Source organism: Molossus molossus, unplaced genomic scaffold (assembly GCF_014108415.1).
Source record: "Molossus molossus isolate mMolMol1 unplaced genomic scaffold, mMolMol1.p scaffold_m16_p_18, whole genome shotgun sequence".
In the NCBI taxonomy this organism is placed as follows: domain Eukaryota; kingdom Metazoa; phylum Chordata; class Mammalia; order Chiroptera; family Molossidae; genus Molossus; species Molossus molossus.
The window spans coordinates 62,593,810-62,612,945 of record NW_023425353.1 but is presented as its reverse complement, the minus strand read 5'-3'; the positions used below and the strand labels follow the sequence as shown (position 1 = coordinate 62,612,945).

Sequence of the window (19,136 nt, the reverse complement as noted above, 5' to 3'; positions counted from 1 at the left end):
CCCCAAAACTCATAACTCCAATCTGATCATGAGAAAAACATCAGATGAATCCCTTTTGAGGGGTTCTGTATAGTACCTGACCAGCACTCCTCAAAACTGTCAAGGTCATCAGAAACAAGGCAAGTCTGAGAAACTCAGCCAAGGTGAACCTCAGGAGACACCATCTAAATATGGGGGGGCAAAAGCAGGCTTACAGTTGAGTGCAAAACATAGTTTAAAAAAAACACAGTTCATGCTTGTATTACTAATTACTAATGATTGTATTATTATTATTATTAACCTACTTTTGCCCACCCCTGTATAATGCAGTATCCTGGATGGGGTCTTGGCAGAGAAGAAGGACATTAGGTAAAAACTAAGGAAATCTGGTTCCTTAGAGGCAGGTTCTCAGACTTTCTGTTTTGGGTAACCTGGACAGTTCTGAGGCATGCGGGTCAGGGGTTTTGTCAAGCGCGCTCAGGTTGGATTTGTCTGTTTTTCTCTAGATGGGACAGCACTTATGGTTGTTTGAAGGAAGGCTATAGAGGTGAAGTGTCATTCTTTCCACACCCATCAGTTGCCTCAATTATTTTTAAAATTTCTGTACACTAAAGTTCAGTCTTGTTCTCTCAGGTTTTAAAAAGCCTTTCTAATAAATGTAGAGAAATCTCACGTGGTTTTCGTTTGCATTCCCCACGTGACTAATGTCAGTGCTCACTGTATTTGAATATCTTCCATTGTGAAGTGTGTGTTTGTGTTTGTCCATTTTGAATTGAGTTGTTTTGATTTATTTTATTGAATTGTAATTGTTTCTGTGTGCTGGGATTACTGTCTCCTTCTCCCTTTGGCTGAGGTGTCCTGTCCCCACAGTGGGATGGTGGCTGCACCCTGCAGTGCGCCTTACATGTCCTCCCGAGAGGACTCTCTCTTTTTTTTTTATCCTCACCCGAGGACATTTTTCCATTTTTTGTTCAGGTAGAGTGGGAGGGAGAGAGAGGAACAGAGAGAGAGAGAGAAACATCGATGTGAAAGGGACACATCGAGTGGCTGCCACCCGCACAACCAACCAGGGCTGGGGACAAACTGCAACCGAGGTACATGCCCTTAGCGAGAACCGAACCCGGGTCTCTCTGGACCGCAGGCCGACGCTCTAACCGCTGAGCCAAACCGGCCAGGGCCCGAGAGGACTCTCAACTCTGCCAGGCCCTGGTGCCTTGAGTTATGCAGTCACTGTGATCAGTGGCCTTATGGACCTGGGGGAGGGCAGATCCCTCTGGGAAGAGGGACGTTTTCCCAAGGGGAAGAAAAGAGCAAAGCAGAGAAGGCAGACTTTCCATTTCCCAGGTGTGTGACCTTGGGCATGTCACTTAACACCTTTGCACCTTAGTTTCCACATTCTGAAAGTGGGGACAGTAATTACACCTACATTATATGTTGTCATAGAGCTAAAGAATGCAAAGGTTTAGTGCAGTGCCTGGCCCATCGTGTGCATCGGTTAATCGGACACAGGATTGTGGTTATCACCATTGTCGTCATTGTCTTTGACCAAATCTGGCCAAAGCAGAGAGACAGAGGACAAAGGTGCTTGCACTGCGTTGGGGTTTGCACCAGGCATGCGCTCCCTCCTGTCCTTTACCCCTCAGCTCAGGTCACCCTCCAGCAAGCCTTCCCCAGTTCTCTTGCAGATGGGCCCTGCTTCTCCTTCGTGCTCTGTATTTCGACCCGGTTGAAATCATGTTTCATTCAAATTTGTATAGTCTGATGTTTTGCATATAGTGGGTGCTCAAGAAAGGTTTGTTGAATAAAGAAACAGCACAACTTATTTAGGAGATGGACTCTGACGTGAGGCATGTTCTCGGGGCATGGTAGGCGACGAAGCAGATGAGACCAGTCGAATGCTAGGCCATGGAGTTGAAACTTGATTAATTCTGCAGGCAGTGGGAAGCCATTCCCTTACAGGCAAATCCATGGTGAAAGTGATAGTAACTTGGAGACCAAGGTGACCATGCAGCCGAGGTGGGGGTGGATGTTGGAGGGAGGAGGGAAGGATCTTAAGGAGACACAGTGATATAATGAGATATAGCTCACATGTTTTTGGCAGGACACTGCTGGATGGTTGTGTGTGTTGTTTTGTGTGGTCCTTACAGTGATCCGGTGAGGTCAGAGATTCCAGTCTCATTTCCCTCAGTGAGTCAAGGCCTGAGGCCTAGAGAGTGGAGAGACCTGTGTCCAAGGCACACAGTGGGGGTGGAGCAAGAGCTGGAACCCAGGTGGGTCCCTTGAGCCTGCCATGGGCGGGAGGACAAGGACCAGGAGCCCTGTGTTCCAGAAGAGCCGAGTCGCAGGGCTCCTCTGTATTGTGTGTGTCAGTGTAAAGGTATAATGCCTGGAGCTCTAGCTTACTCTGTAAATATGAAGAAAGGATTGTGTATTAGAAAAAGCAAAACGAGCCTGAGGTCTTCTGTACTGGCCTGGCTCCCCTTGACCAGGTTATCATGAAACCTGAACTTCACTCTGCGCCCTGCCTGGCTGGTCTTCCAGTGTTTGTGTGACTGTCTGAGCCTGGCCGCAGGGTTTCCAAGGAGCCTTGGGCAGGGGCCTGATTATGTGAACACTGGTGGCCAGAGACCCCAGGACTCCTCAGGACCTCAGTGTCCCTCCTGCGCTGCTGGTGCTGGGTTTTCCCAGCCCATCCTGTTCTCCCTGGGAACTCAACGTGGTTTAGAACTACCCAGGCAGGTAGGCTGGAGACAGACCTGGGAGTGGGGCAGCCCTGAGCTTTAATTTTGCCTCTGCTGCCTGTTAGCCTTGTGCCCTTGGACACATCCTTTTATCTCTCTGAACCTTGGTGTTCTTATCTGGGTCTTCTGGCTCAGGGTCTCTCTCAGGCTGTGGTCAAGGTGTCAGCCAAGGCTGCAGTCATCTAAAGTCTGACAGGGAGGATCTGCTTCCAGGCTTGCACAGCGCCGGCCAGGATCGGCCCCTCGCAGGCCGTGGGACGAAGCACTCTGGTCCTCACTGGGTGCTGGCTGGAGGTCCCCTCAATTCCTTGCCGTGTGGACCGTTCTGGAGTAGTTCACGATACCGACCTCTTTGGAGTGGTGGTTCCAAAAGGGTGGTGGGGTGAAGGAAGACAGCTTATTTTTTCTTCCACCTTTTTTTGTTGTGGCAAAGTACACACCACATAAAATATAGCTTCTTAACCATTTTTACGTGTACAGTTCAGTGGTATTAAATGCATTCATATTGTTGTGTAACCATCACCATCATCTGCCCTCCATAAATCTTTTCATCTTGTAAAACAGAAACTCTGTCCACTACACAGTGACTCCCGGTCGTCCCCTCCACTCAGCCCCTGGCAGCCACCCTTCTACTTCCTGTCTCGGTGAACTTGACTGCTCTGGCATCTCCTATAAGTGGAATCATATAGCATCTGTCCTTTTGTGACTGGCTTATTTAACTTAGTATATGTCATCAAGGGTCATAGTCTTTTGTAAACTAATTTCAAAAGTGACATCAGTTTTGCTGTATTCTATTTGTCAGAAGCAAGTCACCAGGTCCTGCCCCCTCTCAACAGGGATTAGACATGGGCCTGAGCCCCAAGAGGTGGGGTCATCAGGGCCATGTTAGAAGACCACCTGCCACAACTTCCATCTAATGAGGGGTCTTCCCTCTGTGCCCAGGGTCATCGGGACCCTGCTGGCCTCCAGCTTCCTGTCACCCACTGTAGCTAGCTACCACAGGTTTTCTCTGTTTCCATGTCTGTGTCTCACTTGAATATCAAGTCGGGATCATGGTGAGCCCCGCATAGCGAGTGGTAGCCCCTTCCCACACCCCAGCCACCACACAGTGCCTTCCCGCTTCCCAGGCTGTCTGGTACCAAGGCCTGTGAACCGCGCCCCCAGGGAGCAGCCCCCAGCCAGTACTTGCAGCTCAGACAGTTGCTTCTGGTAGTTCCTTTGCCCAGGGGACCAGACAGCCTTCACTTGCTGTGTGTTCAGCATCTTTTTTTTTTTATCCTCACCCGAGGATATTTTTCCATTTTTGTACAGAGTGGGAGGGAGAGAGAGAGAGAGAGACATCGACGTGAAGGGACACATCGAGTGGCTGCCACCCGCACGACCAACCAGGGCCGGGGACAAACTGCAACTGAAGTACGCGCCCTTAGCGGGAACCCAACCCGGGTCTCTCCGGACCGCAGGCCGACGCTCTAACCGCTGAGCCAAACCGGCCAGGGCGTGTTCAGCATCTTGACCCCTGCTGGTGTGATAACCTGGAGCAGGGCAGATGGAGTGGCCTTTCCTCTGCACGCCTACCCTGGGGGCTGCTCCCTACCGCACAGGCGAGAGACGGCCCCTGCCCCTCGGCTTGCACTGCGCTGCTCCGCGTCAAGGCTGTGGCCGTCTTTCTGAGTCTCCAGCAGGTGACACTGACTCTGGGGGAGTCTTCCAGAGCACAGCTTTTATCAGGTCACTCTCCATCTCAGAGACACCTGGGGACTCTGTCAGCTGGTTAAAATACAAGCTCAGCCCTGGCCGGTTTGGCTCAGCGGTTAGAGCGTCAGCCTGCAGTCCAGAGAGACCCAGGTTCGGTTCCCGCTAAGGGCGCGTACCTCGGTTGCAGTTTGTCCCCGGCCCTGGTTGGGTTGTGTGGGAGGCAGCCACTCGATGTGTCTTTTTCACGTTGATGTTTCTCTCTCTCTCTCCCTCCCACTCTATCTGAACAAAAAAATGGAAAAAATGTCCTCGGGTGAGGATAAAAAAAAAAATACAAGCTCAGTTGAGCATCATCCAAGTCACCTCTTATTTTATTTATTTTATTTTTGTTAATCCTTACGTAAGGATATTTTTCCATTGATTTTTAGATAAAGCAGAAGGGAGGGAGGGAGGGAGAGAGAAAAATTGATGTGAAAGAGACACCTCGATCAGGTGCCTCCCGTGCGACCCTGACCGGGTATGGGGATCAAACCTGTAACCCACGTACATGCTCTTGACTGGGAATGGAACCCATGACCCTTTGGTCAGCAGGTGGGCGCTCTAACTGCTGAGCCACACCAGCCAGGGCCGCCCCTCATTTTAGCTGTAATTTCTGGTACTGCCCAACAGGGCCCCTGTGCTGTCCAGCCATGTGTCCTCTCGGTGAGTCCCTTGCCACTCAGAGGCCCTCCCTGCCCTGCGGCCACCAATCCCTCTCTATCTCGTGGCCCCACTTTTCACCTCCCCAGCTGTAACTCGGCCTTGGCTCATGCAGTACCTCATTTTGGGGGTGCTCCATGACATCCTTCGCTAGAGTTAGTCCTCGCCTTACGCATGGGCACACTTGGGTCACTTAGGTGCCTGCTGTTGCCCTTCAAGGGCAAGTAGCATGTTCTAGGGGGAAGCGTGACGCTCAGTGAGGAGGCCTGAGTTTGCGTCTTCCCTCCACCTGCTTCAGTTATGAAACCCTAGGCAGTCACCTTGCTTGTCACAGAAGAGTTGTGGGGGTCTGCGCTATGATATGTCGTAGCTATTTATTGCTGATATTTCCATTAATACTTATTCCCTGCATGCGCTGTTCATGTACACGTGTGCCAGTGTGGTGTGTGTGTATGTCAGTGTGGTGTGTGTGCCAGTGTGTGTGCTAGTGTGGTATGCGTGTCAGTGTGGTGTGTGCGTGTCAGTGTGGTTGTATGTGGTGTGTGTCAGTGTATGTCTACATTTTGATGCTGCACAGGGGTGTCATTACCCCCATTCATGTTGAGGACATTGATATAAAGAAGTCACAAGCCCTGGCCAGTTTGGCTCAGCAGTTAGAGCATCGGCCTGCGGTCCAGAGAGACCCGGGTTCGGTTCCCGCTAAGGGCACGTACCTCGGCTGCAGTTTTTCCCCGGCCCGGGTTGGTTGTGCGGGTGGCGGCCACTCGATGTGTCCCTTTCACGTCGATGTTTCTTTCTCTCTCTTCCTCTCTCCCTCCTACTCTGTCTGAACAAAAAATGGAAGAAATGTCCTCGGGTGAGGATAAAAAATAAAAAAAAAGAAGTCACAAATGTTTCCAAGGCTGTGCAGTTGAGCTGAGATTTAAAACTAGGTCTTTTGATCTTCAAAACCTGCAAGTGGCAAAAGCAGTGTCGACAGCACAGGTTACATCCCTGGGGGCTCATGGTCTGTTGCAAGGTAGGAAGACACTTCTCATAAAGGCCCAGATGGAAACCGCTGTAGGCTCTGTGGGTCAGTCACATGGTCACTCACTCGGACACTGAGAGCAGCTGTGGACAGTGCCGTGCAGTGCAGAGTAAAACTTTAGTCAGAGAAGCAGGTGCCAGACCTGAGTAGCCTGTGGGCTAGTTTGCTGACCCTGGTCCTCTGGGAAACGTGTAGGAAAGTGGTTCATGATGGGGAAGAGCCCCCATGGGACACCTTTGTCTTTGAAGACCTGTCCCTTGGGCCCCGCAGTGCTCTGCTCAGTCTGAATGTGGGCTCGTGCTGCTCCCTGCTGAGTGAGCTGACCTTTCTGCCCCCATTTCTTCTGCAGTACGTGGGCGCCCCAGTGGCTTACATCCAGCAGATATTTGTGAAGTCCTCAGTGTCTCCCTGGCACAAGAACCTCCTGGCAGTTGATGTATTCCGCTCCCCGCTCTCCCGGGCCTTCCAGCTGGTGGAGGAGATCCGGAACCACGTGCTGAGAGACAGGTGCTCCTCTGAGTGACCCAGCCTCCTTGAACCCCGTCTGTGCTGAAGGTGGGAGGGGTCCTCATTGTAACCCCGTTGAGCCTGCCCACGGCACACATCCTGCGGCCCACTGTGGTGCATTTCCCCTGCACCTGGGCACATGGCCCAGCTAGAGCCCCGAGCTTTGTCCTCGGGTGTCAGAGAAGGTGGCCGCTGGCTGACCCTGTGGTGTGCTGACGAGAGATGGCTCCCTGCGGAGGGATTATGAGATGTGGGTGTAATGGCGGGGACCGTGCTGACCAGAAGCAAGCTCTGCCTGGGGATGTGCTTCTGAAGCCCCAGCCCAGGTGGATCACTGGTGTAAGCTGGCTTCGAGGCTGTTCACCACCAGGTGTTAGTCAGCAAAGGACTTTGACAGGCATTGTGGAAGGAACAGAGCCCTGATCTTCACCCCATCCCCTCTGCCCACTGAACTGGCCATGGTGTTTTAGTGGGTGGGGCTGTGCATGCTCCCAGAACTAGCTTGTCTTTGGAGGTGATCAGCCTTTGGGCTCTAGATGCACTTTGAAGGTCCCATAACGGCACAGCGGTTGTTGAGGACCTGGAAGAACTTTCCCTGGCTGCTCGGACCCTGACTCTTTGAGATACCAGGCATCTGGGAAGTTGATGCCACAGGGGACCCCGTTCATGCAGTGGGCCCACCCTATGTTGGCAGACACAGCAGATGCCTTATGTTGTCTCCTGCACAGCTCTGGGACCAGGAGCCTGGAGGAGGTGTGCCTGCAAGTGACCGACCTGCTGCCAGGCCTCAGGAAGCTCCGAAACCTGCTTCCTGAACATGGGTGCCTGCTGCTGTCCCCTGCCAACTTCTGGCAAAATGACCGGGAACACTTCCATGCCGATCCTGACATCATCGGGACCATACACCAACATGAGCCCAAAACCTTGCAGACCTCAGCCACGCTCAAAGGTACGTTCAGGGAAGGCTTCCCGAGGACCGACCCTCTTTAATGGGTGTTCTGGCAGATTAGGGGTAACTGCTTATATCTGAGGGTGGAGGTGGGGAGGGCCCTTGGTGGCTGTTCAGTACCTGCTGGTTTCTGCCTGCAGATCTGCTGTTTGGTGTCCCCGGGAAGTACAGTGGGATGAGCCTGTACACAAGGAGGAGGATGGCCTCCTACACCATCACCCTGGTCTTCCAGCGCTACCATGCCAAGTAAGGCCGTTGGCGGGGCTCCTGCCTAGCGGGGGTGTATGAGGCTGAGAGCAGTCTCTGTTCTGGTCAGAGTGTCCGGGGGCCCCTGGGAAGGTGCAGTGCCCAGGCGTTCTGCTGAAGTGTTTGTATCCTGGAGACACCGGGTGCTGTCTGGTCACATTGAGTTGGCGCCAGAGTCAGGGACCAAGGCAGGGCTGACAAATATAGTGTCCTGAGGCTCCCCTGGTCTCTCTGGAGCCTAGGCCAGGGGTCCCCAGCTGCTCACCACTGAGCCCCAGGTGGCCTCAGAGTCCTTCCCGGCAGAGTACCGTAGGCGGCGCCCAGCAAGGGTGAGGACACTGGAGATGCCTCCGAATGGCTCTCCAGGGCCCTCAGCAGCAGGAGTGGTGTGCTGGCTCAGGGAAGGGCTGCTCGTACCCCCACAGAGAAGCTCCCTCCAATACAGGGGGAGGGAAGCTTCATTGGACCCCCTCCAGGGATTGTCTGTCCCTTGGACCCTGAGGGACAGTCCATCTACTCCACCCCACTCCGTGACCAGGTTCCTGGGCAGCCTGCGGGCCCGCCTGACGCTCCTGCACCCCAGCCCCAACTGCAGCCTGCGGGCGGAGAACCTGGTCCATGTGCACTTCAAGGAGGAGATCGGTGTCGCTGAGCTCATCCCCCTCGTGACCACCTACATCATCTTGTTTGCCTACATCTACTTCTCCACGCGTAGGTCACGGCAAGGAAGCTGGGCCTTTCCAGGCCAAATGGACATTTCCAGATCATTGGCCCCCTGCCTCTGAAGGTGGCTTGGGCAGAGGCGTGGACTTTGCCCCATGGTCACAGAAGTCAGGGCTTTGTCCCCAGCAGTGTCTCAGGGGCTTGGGTGGGCCAGGGCTCCTCTGGGTCCTCAGGAAAAGACCCTTCCTAGGTTAGGATTCCCAGAGACGCACGATGTCCCGGAGACTGGGAAGTGTTTGTGGCTGTCCTTTTCTTTGGTTAAACCAGGGGCCTTCCCTTTGATTGTCAGGGTACACTTGACTCCTGGCAGCTCAGGGAAGGGCCTTGTGTGCCAGGGTCAGGGAACGTGCTGCTCTGATGCGTCCTCTCTGCCCTCCAGGCAAGATCGACATGGTCAAGTCCAAGTGGGGGCTGGCTCTGGCCGCCGTGGTCACGGTGCTCAGCTCGCTGCTCATGTCTGTGGGGCTCTGCACACTCTTCGGCCTGACACCCACCCTCAACGGCGGGTAGGTCCCCAACAGGCTTCACTGGGCCACAGGGTGGACCCCCAGGCCAGAAAGCCTTGCACCCCTGGCCCACCCTAGACTGGGCACATTCTTATTTTGACATTTAAGAGGTATATTTTTTTCTTCTTAAGTTACCTGACTTGTATTCATACGTGTATATATAGTATGTCAGTGTATCTACTTATTGTGTGTGTGTGTGTATGTACATACACGTGCATGTGTGTGTGTATATGGGGTATGTATTTATGTATGTGAGTACAAGTGTGTTTATGCGTGGATCTGTCTGTGGCTGTGTTGCGTGTGTATATGTGTTGTATGGTTCTTTGTTTATACGCTATGTTTGTATATGTGGGCATACTGCTCCCTGAGCCTTAAACCACAGATGGTGTGAGATAGAGAAGCATACTTTCCTTCCTTTTTTACTGTTAAAACATTTAAATGCCTAATAAAATAGGTCCATTTATAGCAAGCTTTTTAAAAGGTACAAGCACCCTCTATAAAGTGTGGCCTTTCCATTGGTCATTTCTTTCCCTTGCCATTTCCCTCTGAGTCGGGTTGGAAGCCCTTCCTGGGTTTGTTCTCAGGCTGTGGTCTCCTTGGCCCTGCTCACCTATTCGTACTAACCGATTGGCCTGTCCCCACCGTGGCTTGTCAAGCTGGTTGCAGAAAGAGCAAATTTGTGTTTTTGTTACTTTCCCTGCTCATACAACATCTGCTTCCTTTCTTGAACCTGCTGGTGCTAAACACCCCTCCCCACATAGTGCCTGCTGAGCCCCGCTCCAGGGTCCGCAGAGGGGTCCTGGCGGGGCCCACCTCGGCTGCTGCTCCTTGTGAGCAGCCCTCTCTCCCCGGCACCAGCAGTGTGAGCCGGGGTCTTGGGGAGCCGGTAGTTTTCTGTAGGAATCGCTTTCCAAGCACAGCTTCTCCACAGAGGTGAGCAGGGCTTTAGGCTGGTCGCACACCCTTATTCACTCCTCGTGGCTTGGCCGTGGTCGTGTCCTCCGGCCGGCAGTCTGCTGTGGGAAGGACACTGTGCTGGATGGATGGGAATGAATGGGATGGTGCTGCTGCCTGAAAGCTGAGTGCCGTGTGGACAGGGCCCTGGGGCAGGTGCGGAGGGTAGGGTTCCTGACCTGTGCTTGTGGTTGCTCAGCAGCCCCCACTACAGGCTGCAAACCCCACAGCCCCTGTAACCCCTGGGGCCCAGACCTGTTGAGAGCTAGATGTGTGGTGGGGGCCTCCTCAGCACGTCCTCACCCTCTGTCTCCCTCTGTCCCCAGTGAGATTTTCCCCTACCTTGTGGTGGTTATTGGGTTAGAGAATGTGCTGGTGCTCACCAAGTCGGTGGTCTCGACACCTGTGGACCTCGAGGTGAAGCTGCGCATTGCCCAAGGTAATGCAGAGGGGCGTGGGGGTGCCCCCGGGTGCGGGGTGCCCCAGGGTGGGGGGCTGTGCTGCGCTCCCTCCTGCTGAGGAAGCTGGGAGCTGCAGACACCGCCGTTGCTCTGGCCTCCAGTGCGGTACAGGGTGGGCCACCAGGTCCTGGCAGCTTGTTAGCGCGTCCCAAGGGACTGTGGCATCGGCAGACTGTACTTTGTCCTGGTTCACGTGTCAGTAAGAAAGCCAACCAGACTTGCCCTGGCCGGTGTGGCTCAGCAATTAGAGCGTGGGCCCACGGACCAATGAGTTGCGGGCTTGATTCCGGTCAAGGACACGCACCTCAGTTGTGCTTGGTCCCCGGCCCTGGTAGGGTCGGGCGTGAGGCAACCAGTTGATGAGGCTCTATCACATCGATGTTTCTCTCTGTCTCTCTCCCTTCCTCCCACTCCATCTGAAGATAAATGGAAAAATGTCCTCAGGTGAGGATTAAAAAACAGAAAGAAAGAAAGCAAACCAGACTCAACTGTGGGGCTCTTGTGTTTGGTGACTGTTCTTCCTGCCTCATCCCACCACAGTAGGCGTGGGCTGGTCACTTCAGGGATGCTGTCTCCACAGCTGCCAGAACAGCCCCTGTGGCCTCTGTGGCAGAAGCTAGGGATCTGGGTTCTGTGGAAACCAGAGAGCCCAGGCCTTGCACCTCCTCTTCCCAGCCCCATGCCTGTGGGACTGAGGCTGGAAGCCGGTACCGTGAGCGTCGGGAGAGTGCGGGCCCTGCTCCAGACGGGGAGTTCCGAGGGGTTCGGGAAGTGCCTTAGCCACGCGGCCGGGACCGCACTGCAGCCCTGAGCAGTGGCCCAGGGCGCCTAGGGAGGGGCTCAAGGAGGAACAAAGTAGCTCTTCTGTCCCTTGAGCCGTTCTGCCACATGGTGGGCGGGACTCTCACATCAGGCGCACGTGGGCCGACAGGAGCAGCACGTGAAGGCTGGCCGTGTCAGGGCGGTAGCGAGTTGGTGAGCTCGTTTGGTGCCCTGCTTCTCCCTTCCAGATGGCTCGAGTTCTCCCCGTGCCCTGCGAGCCTCTTGCTGCAGCTGCCATGCGGTGATCGCAGCACCGTGGAACCCGGGCTCCAGCAGGGGCCCGAGGGTTGGGCACTTTGGGGAGATGGCTGCCTCAGAAGGCTGGGTGTCCTCTCCACATCTGTGCCCTCTGAGGACCGTAGGTCGCCTGCAGACAGGTAGTGGATGGAGGTCGAGTGCTGGCCCCATGGCCCTGTTGCCCTCTGCAGGCCTAAGCTGTGAGAGCTGGTCCATCATGAAGAACGTGGCCACAGAGCTTGGGATCATCCTCATTGGCTACTTCACCCTTGTGCCCGCCATCCAGGTAAGGCCCCAGGGCCCACCACTTGGAAGATGTGGGACCTCCTGATGGCTCCCAAACTGTGCAGCCAGGCACACGTGCACCCCTCTAAGTGCAGGCACCTTGCTTGTGGGATGGGACCTCTTAGCTACCAAGATGATTGTTAGTGTGCAGAGTGCTCCCGGTGGGCCAGGTCCAAGAGAAGTACTCAGTGAGCCCTGACTGGGTTGTGGGATTGAGCTCCAGCCTGCAGGCTCTGCCTTTGACCCTGCCCTCTTACTATCTGTCATTCAGCCACGGGGCGGGGGGGGGGGGGCAGGAATCGGGGGGCAAGGCAGTGGCCAGTGGCTGACTGTGCAGTTCATCAGACCTAGTTACCTATCTCTCCGGCAGAACACCATGAGGCCCTTGAACAGGTCCCCTCCTATCTTCCCTGACCCACACCTGCAGCCTCTAGACACGTTCTGCCACCCTCATAGGAGGGTCAGCACCCATTGCCCAGTGTGGCCCCTACTCTTGGCAAAGTGCCCTCATTCAGCTGTGGGCTATGGGCAGAGGTGGAAGTAGCCCTGCACTGAGTTAGAGCCCACACTGTTGCTGACTATTTGGGAGGAGTGGTAGAAATGAAGGGGGACAACATGTCTGGGTCCTCCCCCAGGGTGGCAGGGTCTTCCCCCAGGGGGTCCAGAGGGCATCTGCAGGGCACAGTGCAGCCTTGGGACATTAGAGCTGACGTGGCCACGAGCCACCATATGCTGGACCCTTTCCCTTGCCCCAGCTGTGAGGAGGCCGTGGTGACGTGCTAGAGGGTGGGAGGGAAACTTAATCTGAAAGAGTTCCGTCTCCTGGCAGCTTGAGCAGCAGAGAGATTGCCCTTGTTCGGTCTTAGGACAGAATTAAGTCCCTTCGGCCTCGCTCCCTCCCTTCATTGGCCCAGTGCAGCTTTTGGCCAGGAACCTTTCTGAGCCCTGATGGGGTCGGGCCTGGCCCTGGGTAGGTGCTGGTCTGAGAGCAGGGCGAGTGCAGTGCAGAAGGGCTTGTTCAGAGCGGGCTGGTGGGGCTCAGAGCTTTCCAGCTTGGATCAGACTTCTCTCTAGAGCACCCACCCTTCAACCCTGTCTCTGCTGCCTCCTGGTGGGCAGGGAGGGAGCTCCGGGCATGGCCCCTTCTTGGCCACGGGGATTCAGAACTACCATTCTGGTCTCCGCTGCGCCCTGCCTGCGGCTGTGCAGATGGTGCTTGGGGGCAGGGGAGGCTTCTCTCATGTGCTGCTGGCCGTGTGGACATGGCATCCCCGCTGTGTTCTGATTCCAGGAGTTCTGTCTCTTTGCCGTCGTGGGTCTGGTGTCTGACTTCTTCCTTCAGATGCTGTTTTTTACCACCGTCCTGTCCATTGACATTCGCAGAATGGAGGTAGGAGTGGACTGAGCCCTGCCCTGCCGTCCTCCGCAGCCCTGGCTGTGGGCCTAGGGATCTCTGGGTGAGCGGTACAGACCTCAGCAAGGCCGCCGCTGCCCCGTGTGGGTGGCCCATGCCCTGCCCCTGTGCCCCGACAGCTGGCGGACCTGAACAAGCGGCTGCCCCCTGAAGCCTGCCTGCCTCCCGCTAAGCCCGTGGGGCGCCCAGCACGCTTCGAGCGGCAGCTGGCCGTGCGGCCATCCACACCCCACACCGTCACGCTGCAGCCGTCCTCTTTCCGAAACTTGCGGCTCCCCAAGAGGCTTCGTGTCGTCTACTTCCTGGCCCGTACGCGCCTGGCACAGCGCCTCATCATGGTACCTCTGACCCTGCCCTGCCCCGCCCTCCTCTGAGGGCTAGCACTCAGCTCCCCTGTAGTCTTACACTTTGTCGTAGAGGTGGGGGCCCTCCTCTTCCACCCACCCTGGTGCTTCTCAGGTGATAGCCTGGTACTGGGAGGAGCAGCCCGGGGTCATCAGGTAGAGGGGTTATGGCCCCAGTGTGACCCAGGACAGGAACTTGCTAGATGTGCTCTGGTATGGAATCAGCGCTGCTCCCCGAGTTCGGATTCATCGACTGCCCGTAGTGCGTAGGCATCGGAAAATGCTGGGCAAAATAGTTCACCGGCTGGGCTGGGCTTGGAAGAACAGCGGAGAAGGAGCAGGGCTGGCCGCTGGCCAACAGTGCCTTTCCCAGCGCGTTGAACTGAGGGGAAATGAGGCTGAGGCCCCCTGAGGACCAGGACCTGTGGGTGTCTCTGGAGCAGGTCAGGCATCTGGTCCCAGATGAGATGGGGGCTGGGGGTGGGGAAGTACTTCATCAGACCTAAGGGTGACTTCTCTGTTTCTAAGCCAGGAAACCCAAACCCTGACCATAGAAAGGGAACTAGGTCCCCCCAGTGACATTTGGCCCCAGGTGGTAGTAGGAGGACTTGGGGAGGAAAAGGGAAGGGCAGATTGGGCCTGTGTCCTCGCCCCCCATGCCTGAGGTGCCTGTGCTGCCTCCTCCTGGCATGAGGGCCAAGTTTGCAGGGGTGGGGGCTGCCCCTTCCTCCCAGAGGCCTTGCTGAGCACCCAGTGCCCCACTGCAGGCCGGCACCGTTGTCTGGATTGGCATCCTGGTGTACACAGATCCAGCAGGGCTGCGCGTCTACCTCACTGCCCAGGTGACGGAACAGAGCCCACTGGGCGAGGGTGCCCTGACTCCCATGCCTGTGCCTGGTGGCATGCTGCCCGCCAGCCATCCAGACCCCGCCTTCTCCATCTTCCCACCTGATGCCCCTAAGTTCCCCGAGAACCATACATTGGCAGGGGAGATGCCTGAGCCTGGTGGTCCAGTAGAGGGTGGTCATGACAGCCCTGTCCCAGAGGTAACCTGGGGGCCTGAGGATGAGGAACTTTGGAGGAAATTGTCCTTCCGCCACTGGCCAACGCTCTTCAGCTACTACAACATCACACTGGCCAAGAGGTAAGTTGGGCTGTGCCCGTTGCAACCTCCCCACCTGTCGGCGTCAGCTCACCATCCCGAAGCATTCCTTTCCCTTGGGTGGGAAACCCACTGCCCTGAACCCTGTTGTCTGGCCTGCGCTGCAGTGATGGCTGCTTGGATGCTGGTGTCTGTGATGCAGCAAGGTCGAGGTGCCAGAGCTGGGCTGGGGAGGGGCCTCCTCTGCTCTCACCGCCCATCCAGGGAGCTGCCCTAAAAGGGTTGTCTTGGAGTCTAGCAGGTTGAGCGGAGTCCTGTGTGGAGAGGAGGACAGTAGCGGGAAGGACCCTTTTGAGGGCATCCTGGCTGAGGCTGCCCACTGCCTGGTCCCAGGTACATCAGCCTGCTGCCTGTCATCCCAGTTACACTCCACCTGAACCCAAGGGAGGCCCTGGAAGGACGGCACCCTCAGGACGGCCGAAGTGCCTGGCCTCCGCCACAGACCAGGCCTGGTGGACTCTGGGAGGCCATCCCCAAGGGGCCAGGTGTGGCACAGGCCCATGGAGACGTCACCCTGTACAAGTAAGGCCCAAGAGGGAGGAGTAGCTGGCGGGATGGACCTGGGCACACCTGACCACCTGCCCCTCAACGCAGGGTGGCGGCGCTCGGCCTGGCCTCCGGCATTGTGCTCGTGCTGCTGCTGCTCTGCCTGTACCGCGTGCTCTGTCCACGCAACTACGGGCAGCCAGGAGGTGGGCCTGGCCGGCGGCGCCGCGGAGATTTGCCTTGTGATGACTACGGCTACACGCCACCAGAGACGGAGATTGTGCCCTTGGTGCTGCGTGGGCACCTCATGGTGAGTGTGGTGTGGATGACTGGCTGCACCCACATCAGCATCAGCATCTGTTTCATGGCTGTGCTGTGCCCCCCAGGATATTGAGTGTCTGGCCAGCGACGGTATGCTGCTGGTGAGCTGTTGCCTGGCAGGCCACGTGTGCGTGTGGGATGCACAGACTGGGGACTGCCTCACACGCATCCCACGCCCCAGGTAGGTGTCTGCTACAGTCAGGTCTCCCCCACCCCCTGCTGTCCTTGCTGTCCTCACCCCACCCTCCTGGCCCCTACAGGCAGCGCAGAGACAGTGGCAGCAGCAGTGTGTTTGAGGCTCAGGAGAACTGGGAACAGTTGTCGGATGGCGGTAAGAGCAGCCCAGAGGAGCCTGGGGACAGCCCTCCGCTGCGGCACTGTCCCCAGGGCCCTCCGCCATCTTCCCTCTTCGGGGACCAGCCGGACCTCACCTGCTTGATTGACACCAACTTCTCTGTTCGGCCATGGCTCTCAGAGCCCACTCAGCCTGAGCCCCGGCACCGGGCGGGCTGTGGCCGCACTCGGGACAACCCTGGCTATGATTTCAGCCGCCTGGTGCAACGAGTGTACCAGCAGGAGGGGCTGGCTCCTGTCCACTCGCCCACCCTGCGCCCACCCTCTCCTGGGCCTGCACTACCCCAGGCCCCTGAGGACGAGGGGAGCTATCCTCCTGAGAAGGGCTCCCTGGCCCTTGCCTGGGCCCCCAGCGCAGACGGTTCCATCTGGAGCCTGGAGCTGCAGGGCAACCTCATCGTGGTGGGCCGGAGCAGTGGCCGGCTGGAGGTGGGCAGCGGGTCTGGAGGCAGCAGGGGCTGTGGGCCTCTCCAGCTCGCAGTGCTCACGGCCTCTGGCCTTGCAGGTGTGGGATGCCATCGAAGGCACTCTGCGCTGCAGCAGTGAGGAGGTCTGCTCCGGAATCACGGCCCTCGTCTTCCTGGACAAAAGGTGAGAGGACGAGGCTGCCTTCCTCAGCTGCATCCCAGGCCTTTCTGGCCCGGCACCACTGAGGGTTGAGTCCTAGATCTCCTTCGCTAGTGTGTGACTTGGCTGCCCTTTTTGGTGCCCAGCCCCCTCACACCTGTGAGCAGCAGGTAGTCCACCTCTATGGTGTGTGTGTGTGTGTGGGGGGGGGGGGGGGTTAGCAGATGTGAAGCACTTAGAATCAGGCCTGGCACATGGTGAGCTCCCAGGGCCCTTAGCCACTGTGACCACAGGTGGCGAGTACACCGGTTTCCTTTCTTACCCTTCTGAAGTCAAAGTTCTCTAATTAGCCTGTCATTGTTGATCTGTTTTTTTGTTGGGCTGTTTTCGATTATAGAAAAAAAGTGTTTTCAGAACCTTGTTTAAACTTTTCTTTCCCGTTGATGCTGGCCACTGTTCTCGCGTCCCTCCTCAGCACTCCTGGCTAGGGCTGTCCCCAGGGCTCCATCTGCACACTCCTGGGTGTGGAGGGGGGTGTCTCCCAGCTCTCACCCCTGACTAGGTGCTTCCTTCTGAATGCTGTCCCAGCTGGCTCTTCTTTCCAGGGCCCCTGACCATGTGGCACCTGGAGTCTATTGTTTTCTTGGGGTAGAAGAGGTACCTCTTGCCTTTAGCTCTAATTTCTGCTGCCATTCTAGCCACCACCAGGCAAAGGTTTTGCCCAAGTTCATTGGTTCCCCCCAACTTGGAAATTCTTCCCTGCTTTTTTTAAATTTTTTTTTTTAATCCTCACCAGAGGATATTTTTTCCATTTTTCTTCAGATAGAGGGGGATGGGGAGAGGGAGAATCATTGATGTGAGACACATCGACTGGTTGCCTCTCGCACGACCCTAACTAGGACTGGGGACAAACCACAACTGAGGTATGTACCCTTGACCGGAATGGACCCCGCAACTCATTGGTCCAACCACTGAACTGTCTGGCCAAGGCTGCTTTATTTATATTTTTAGTTTTAGGGAAAGCCCACACGTCGCAGCCCAGCCTTCAAAGTTCCTGGTGACCACGATCTCTCCTCCTCGCCCTCCCCTCCCCCTGTAACCGTGCTTTGCTCTGCTGTGGGTCCTCAAATTCATGGGCAGAGGTTGGCAAACGTGGGTTGTTTTTGCTGAAGACAGATTCTGAACACTACTCCCAGGCTTTGGGGCCGTTGGGCAGTGAGGAAAAAGCAAATGGAGGGGGAGGCACTTGTTTCAAAGCTGCTTTTGTGTGATGGCGACAGCAGCACCGCCTGCTGCTTCCGAACAGCCCGACTTTCGGTTTATTTCCCTCCTCTGAAGCCTTTCCTTTGGCTCTAGGCTCTGGAGGGACTTCTTCCATGCTTGCTTGTTTTAATTTAGTCTCACGTGATACTCCCAGGCATCACTTTATCCATATTAACTCATTTGCTCCTCAAGACCACCCTGTGAGGTGGGTGCTGTTGTCGCCATTTCACAGATGAGGAGACAGAGGCAGAGGACATGGATTGCAACCTGGGCCTCCTCCCCAGCACCTGTACCTCCCTCGTGTCTCCCAGCGGAGCTGAGCCTTCCAGTGTCTGTGGTGCTCGGTCCCAAGGCTGGGGCTCTGAGGAGCCACTTGGCCATGCTTTTCTCTTTCAGGATTGTGGCTGCTCGGCTCAATGGTTCCCTTGATTTCTTCTCCCTGGAGACCCACACTGCCTTCAGCCCCCTGCAGTTCCGAGGTCAGAGGGTCTGGGCGTGGCAGGTGGGATGCAGGGGCTGTCTGCAAGGAGTCTTCTCAGAGACCCCCCTCAGTTGGCCTGTTATCTCCAGGGCAGGGCAGTTCGTCCACATCCCCCGTGTACAGCAGCAGTGACAGGGTGGCCTGTCGCCTAACCCACACGGTGCCCTGTGCACACCAGAAACCCATTACAGCCCTGAAGGCTGCTGCTGGACGCCTCGTGACTGGGAGCCAAGACCATACACTGAGGGTGAGTGTTGGCTTCATCTTTTGGGCCCTCGAGTGACCTAGCACAGGGGGGTTAGTAAGGGAGAAGCTGGAGATGTCCTAGATGTAATTTCCTAGCCAGAGTATAATTTAGAAAAACAGACCCCAGAACCTGATGCCCATTCCTCCCCAGGTGTTCCGTCTAGAGGACTCGTGTTGCCTCTTCACCCTGCAGGGCCACTCAGGGGCCATCACAACTGTGTACATTGACCAGGTGAGGGGACTGTGGGTGGGTGCAGGAGAGTCAAGCCAGGCCAGAGCCGTTGTTTTCTGACTCCTGGGAAGCAGAGTGAGGCCCCACCCACTAAGGACACCCTGGTGGACAAAGGTTTCTGCCACAATGACCAAGCTCTCCTGGGCTTTTCCCCTAGACCATGGTGTTGGCCAGTGGAGGACAAGACGGGGCCATCTGCCTGTGGGATGTGCTAACAGGCAGCCGGGTCAGCCACATGTTTGCTCACCGTGGGGATGTCACCTCCCTCACCTGTACCACCTCCTGCGTCATCAGCAGTGGTCTGGATGACCTTATTAGCATCTGGGACCGCAGCACAGGCATCAAGCTCTACTCCATTCAGCAGGTAGGCAGCTTGGGGGCCAGCACTCTCTTGCTGGTTCAGGGAAGGACTCAAGACAGTGAGCCTGTCATGTC

The 19,136-nt window shown here is 56.3% G+C and overlaps 1 protein-coding gene across 1 annotated transcript in view; it reads left to right on the top strand.

Moving 5' to 3' along the window:
* LOC118632944 (SREBF chaperone) overlaps nucleotides 1–19,136 on the top strand; it is a 59,597-nt gene that overhangs the window by 40,120 nt on the left and 341 nt on the right. The window contains exons 4-22 of the mRNA XM_036266268.1: nucleotides 6,491–6,648; nucleotides 7,377–7,597; nucleotides 7,738–7,843; nucleotides 8,382–8,554; nucleotides 8,946–9,072; nucleotides 10,353–10,465; nucleotides 11,738–11,832; nucleotides 13,123–13,221; nucleotides 13,365–13,583; nucleotides 14,357–14,733; nucleotides 15,085–15,273; nucleotides 15,346–15,547; nucleotides 15,624–15,739; nucleotides 15,819–16,341; nucleotides 16,418–16,503; nucleotides 18,139–18,221; nucleotides 18,313–18,470; nucleotides 18,621–18,701; nucleotides 18,859–19,065. Of these exons, the coding sequence (XP_036122161.1) occupies nucleotides 6,491–6,648; nucleotides 7,377–7,597; nucleotides 7,738–7,843; nucleotides 8,382–8,554; nucleotides 8,946–9,072; nucleotides 10,353–10,465; nucleotides 11,738–11,832; nucleotides 13,123–13,221; nucleotides 13,365–13,583; nucleotides 14,357–14,733; nucleotides 15,085–15,273; nucleotides 15,346–15,547; nucleotides 15,624–15,739; nucleotides 15,819–16,341; nucleotides 16,418–16,503; nucleotides 18,139–18,221; nucleotides 18,313–18,470; nucleotides 18,621–18,701; nucleotides 18,859–19,065 (3,333 nt within the window). The remainder of the gene's footprint in view (nucleotides 1–6,490; nucleotides 6,649–7,376; nucleotides 7,598–7,737; nucleotides 7,844–8,381; nucleotides 8,555–8,945; nucleotides 9,073–10,352; nucleotides 10,466–11,737; nucleotides 11,833–13,122; nucleotides 13,222–13,364; nucleotides 13,584–14,356; nucleotides 14,734–15,084; nucleotides 15,274–15,345; nucleotides 15,548–15,623; nucleotides 15,740–15,818; nucleotides 16,342–16,417; nucleotides 16,504–18,138; nucleotides 18,222–18,312; nucleotides 18,471–18,620; nucleotides 18,702–18,858; nucleotides 19,066–19,136) is intronic.